The sequence below is a fragment of the Brassica napus genome, chromosome C1 (genome assembly GCF_020379485.1).
Source record: "Brassica napus cultivar Da-Ae chromosome C1, Da-Ae, whole genome shotgun sequence".
Taxonomy (NCBI): Eukaryota; Viridiplantae; Streptophyta; class Magnoliopsida; order Brassicales; family Brassicaceae; genus Brassica; species Brassica napus.
The window spans coordinates 41,996,016-42,000,049 of record NC_063444.1 but is presented as its reverse complement, the minus strand read 5'-3'; the positions used below and the strand labels follow the sequence as shown (position 1 = coordinate 42,000,049).

The window sequence follows — 4,034 nt, the reverse complement described above, 5'->3', positions numbered from 1 at the left end:
TCTTATACATAAAGTTTAAAGGAGTTTTAAACATTTTTTAATTAGGGCATTCTTCTCCTGACGCTGATAGCATATTTGGACTTATTGAAACCTAGACCGTGTGAAACCGGATCAAATCTATGTCAGTCTCCATCGGAACTCCAGCTTGGGATCTTGTATACAGCCTTAGTTCTAGTAACCACTGGAGCAGGTGGGACACGGTCAGGGCCGGCCCTGGGCCAAGCCCATTGAAACATTTGTCTTAGGCCCCCATTTTTTTAAGGCCCCCATTTAAAAAAATCCAATATACATTATATAATAATTTTTTTTTTTTAAATAAGATCACACAGATTTGGCAATATCAAGTTCATTTAAACAACCAAAATCCATTTGAATAGGCCAAAGAATAAACTAATGCAATAGTCCAATAATTTAAAAAGAATAAAAATCAAGAAAGTTAACCAAATTTTTTGACTAACGTGTTTCTTTTTTTTTTGTCCTGGACTCTTCCACTTCTTATTTTTTTAAGCTTCTTCCTTTCCCTGTCGTAACCTGCAAACCAAAAACACAATTTCAATATTATTTTGTTAATTGCTTGTGTCTCCTTATATCAGAAGCAAAATCTCGCCATAAGCCATGAAAGGTATTCAGAATTCTGCTACTATAATTATAAATATGATTATCAAACCAATTCTTGCTAAATTTTTCTTTGACATAAATTTTTTTAGGAATTTCTACACGAAAAACAAAGTGTAAATCAGGATATGAGAAGGAAAGAGAAAGAAAAAGAAAAAAAGAAGAGGAAAAATCTCAAGCCAATTCTATGTTAAGGTATGTTCAAATATCAAAATCTCACGAAACTGATGAGTGTATTGGAGCTGGTGATGAAAATCATACTTTAGAGGATGATAAGATAGAGGAAATTATAGACAAGTCTGAGCAAGAGCAAAATGAGAGTAAAGAAGAGGATGTGAATGTTGAAGAACAAGAAGAGATTGTGGATAAGTCTGATCCTGCAAATTGGAAAATAATTGATCAGAGTTTGAAAGATTTCCTAGTCAAATTAGGTCCTATGAAAAGAGTACATGAAGACTATGTGTTTCCAAAGAATGATCATGGTAGACATTTTTATCGTAAGTATTACAAAAGAGAGATGAAAAATGGAGATAAACAAGATAGGAGCTGGTTACTTTATTCAAAGATATCAGACAAAGCATATTGCTTTTGCTGCAAGTTGTTTGGTCGGGATCAAGAAGTCAACCAGCTTTCAAGCAAAGGGTTTAATGATTGGAAAAATGTCAGGCTGAGACTGAGTCAACATGAAACTAGTCATCACCACCTTGTGTGTATGAGTCAGTGGATGGAATTAGAACTGAGATTAAGGAAGAAGCAGACAATTGATAAGTGTCTTCAAGAAGAAATCAACAAAGAAAGAAACCATTGGAGAGAAGTCTTGCTGAGAATATTTTCATTGGTAACAACTCTTGCTAAGCAGAATATAGCATTTCGTGGGACTAATGAGAAGCTTGGTCAGAAAAACAATGGAAACTTTCTGAGTTTTATTGAATCATATAGAATTTTTGATCCAGTCATGCAAGAGCATATCAGAAGGATTAAGGAAGGTCAGACTCATTATCATTATTTAAGCCACAAGATTCAGGATGAGTTGATTGTTATGCTAGGACATGAGCTCAAAGTTATGATCATCAAGAAAATTCAAGAGGCAAAGTATTTTTCGGTTATTCTCGATTGCACTCCAGATAAAAGTCATAAAGAACAAATGAGTCTTGTTATCAGATGTGTGGATGTCTCCATGGCTAAAACACAAGTTGAAGAATTTTTTGTGACATTCTTAGAAGTTTCAGATAAATCTGGAGAAGGACTTTTTGAGTTGCTTTGTGATACATTGGCTGGTCTCAATTTGAGTATTGATGATGTGAGAGGGCAAGGATATGATAATGGATCTAATATGAAGGGAAAACACAAAGGAGTACAAAAGAGATTGCTGGATATCAACTCAAGAGCATTTTTTACGCCATGTGGTTGTCATAGTCTCAATTTGACTCTTTGCGATATGGCTAAATCATCTAAAAAGGGGATTGCTTTCTTTGTAATCATTCAACGGCTATATTGTTTGTTCTCAGGATCTACAACTAGATGGGAGATGTTTAAGGAAATTGTAGGAGGTCTCACACTTAAGTCATTATCTGAAACTCGTTGGGAAAGTCGCGTTGAAAGTGTTCGAGCGATTCGTTTTCAGGCTCCAAAAATAAGAGATGCGTTGGATTACTTGGCAGAAAATTGTGAGGATCCTGAAGCTCGAAGCAATGCTGAAGTTCTTGCTACAAGTGAAACTCATGGAATTGGAGGATTTGAGTTCTTATTTTCTATGGTCATTTGGTATGAGCTTCTATTTGCCGTTAATACAGTAAGCAAGGTGCTGCAATCAGAGCATATTGATATTGATAATGCTGTGTTGCAATTGAAAGGGTTGGTTTCATATTTGAACAACTACAGAGAAGTTGGATTTGAAAAAGCAAAGGCAGAAGCTACGATTATTGCAGAATCAATGGATATTGAGCCAAATTTTCCTGCTCAGCGAAGGCGCATTATTAGAAAGAAGAAACATTTTGATGAGGAGCTAGAAAGGGATGATGAGTTTGAGACGCTGAGTGAGGAAGAGAAGTTTAAGGTTGATTTTTTTCTAAGAATCGTGGATCAAGCTATTGTATCTCTTCAGATGAGGTTTGAACAATTTGAAGAATATGGGAAGATTTTTGGATTCTTATTTGATCTAAAGAAGCTGAGATTAACATCAGATGATGGTTTAAAGGCATCATGTATCAACCTTCAGAGCTGTCTTAAACATGGTGAGATCTCAGACATTGATGGAAATCATTTATTCCTAGAACTCAGGGTTTAAAGAAATGTTTTACCAAGCGAGATCAGAAAGGCCATTGATGTGTTAGACTTTATAAAAAGGTATGAAGTTTGCTGCTATCCAAATATTCTTATTGCATACAGAGTGATGTTGACGATTCCAGTTTCTGTGGCTTCAGCCGAGAGAAGTTTTTCCAAGTTAAAGTTAATAAAATCTTACATGCGGTCAAGTATGTCAGAAGATCGATTGAATGGTTTAGCAGTGCTGTCAATTGAGAGAGATATGGTCGGGAAGCTTGACTATCAAAGTTTGATGAATGACTTTGCAGAAAAAAATGCAAGAAGGAGTATTTTTCAGAAGATGTAAACTATCGGTTCATTTGTTTTTTTTTTGTGTACGGAAACTAATGTTTTGTCACTAATTTAGTACTTTATATATGAAACTATGTTTATCGGTTTGTTTTTGGGATATTTTTGTGATATAATATATAGGCCCCCGTTTTTCATTTTGTTTCAAGCCCCCAAATTCTCTGGACCGGCCCTGCCAAGCTCTAGTCATGGACCGTGGGCTTGGTCCTCACTTCAAAGTCCCGGCTGGCTCCCTCCAAGTCGTAATAATGACCTCTGCATCCACCTTTATCATAATGAACAACTGGCTTGTCTATCCCATGTACCAGAAGCTTACCAAGAAGCGGCTAACACCGCTTCGAAAAGTCGGGATAGGCCAGGTGTTCACCATCCTAAGCATGGTAGTCTCTGCGGTTGTGGAAGCAAAGAGGCTGAAAACAGTTGAAAACAACGGACATTCCATGTCAGTGCTATGGCTGTTTCCTCCTCTAGTTATAGTGGGGATAGGCGAGGCCTTCCATTTTCCGGGAAATATTGAATTGTTCTATGGAGAATTCCCAGAGTCTCTGAGGAACACCGCAACTTCATTGACCTCACTGGTGATTGGAATCTCTTTCTATCTGAGCACAGCTCTGATAGATCTGATCCAAAGGACCACCAAGTGGTTACCAAATGACATTAACAGCGGAAGAGTTGACAATGTTTACTGGGTTTTAGTCGTTGCCGGAGTCTTGAATTTCGGATATTTTCTCGTCTGCTCTTGGTTCTACAAATACAGAAATCTCGGAGGTGACAATGAACTAGATCCTAAAGATGTTTCAACCTAA

General features: G+C 36.9%; 1 protein-coding gene and 1 pseudogene across 1 annotated transcript; both read left to right on the top strand.

Annotated features, from left to right (window-relative positions):
- The first annotated feature begins 231 nt into the window (after positions 1 to 231).
- LOC106448789 lies at positions 232 to 3,226 on the top strand (annotated as a pseudogene).
- Positions 3,227 to 3,416: 190 nt separating this feature from the next.
- LOC106366883 (protein NRT1/ PTR FAMILY 2.3-like) lies at positions 3,417 to 4,034 on the top strand. Its single transcript, XM_013806561.1, has one exon. The coding sequence runs from the start codon at positions 3,417 to 3,419 to the stop codon at positions 4,032 to 4,034; it is 618 nt and encodes a 205-aa protein (XP_013662015.1).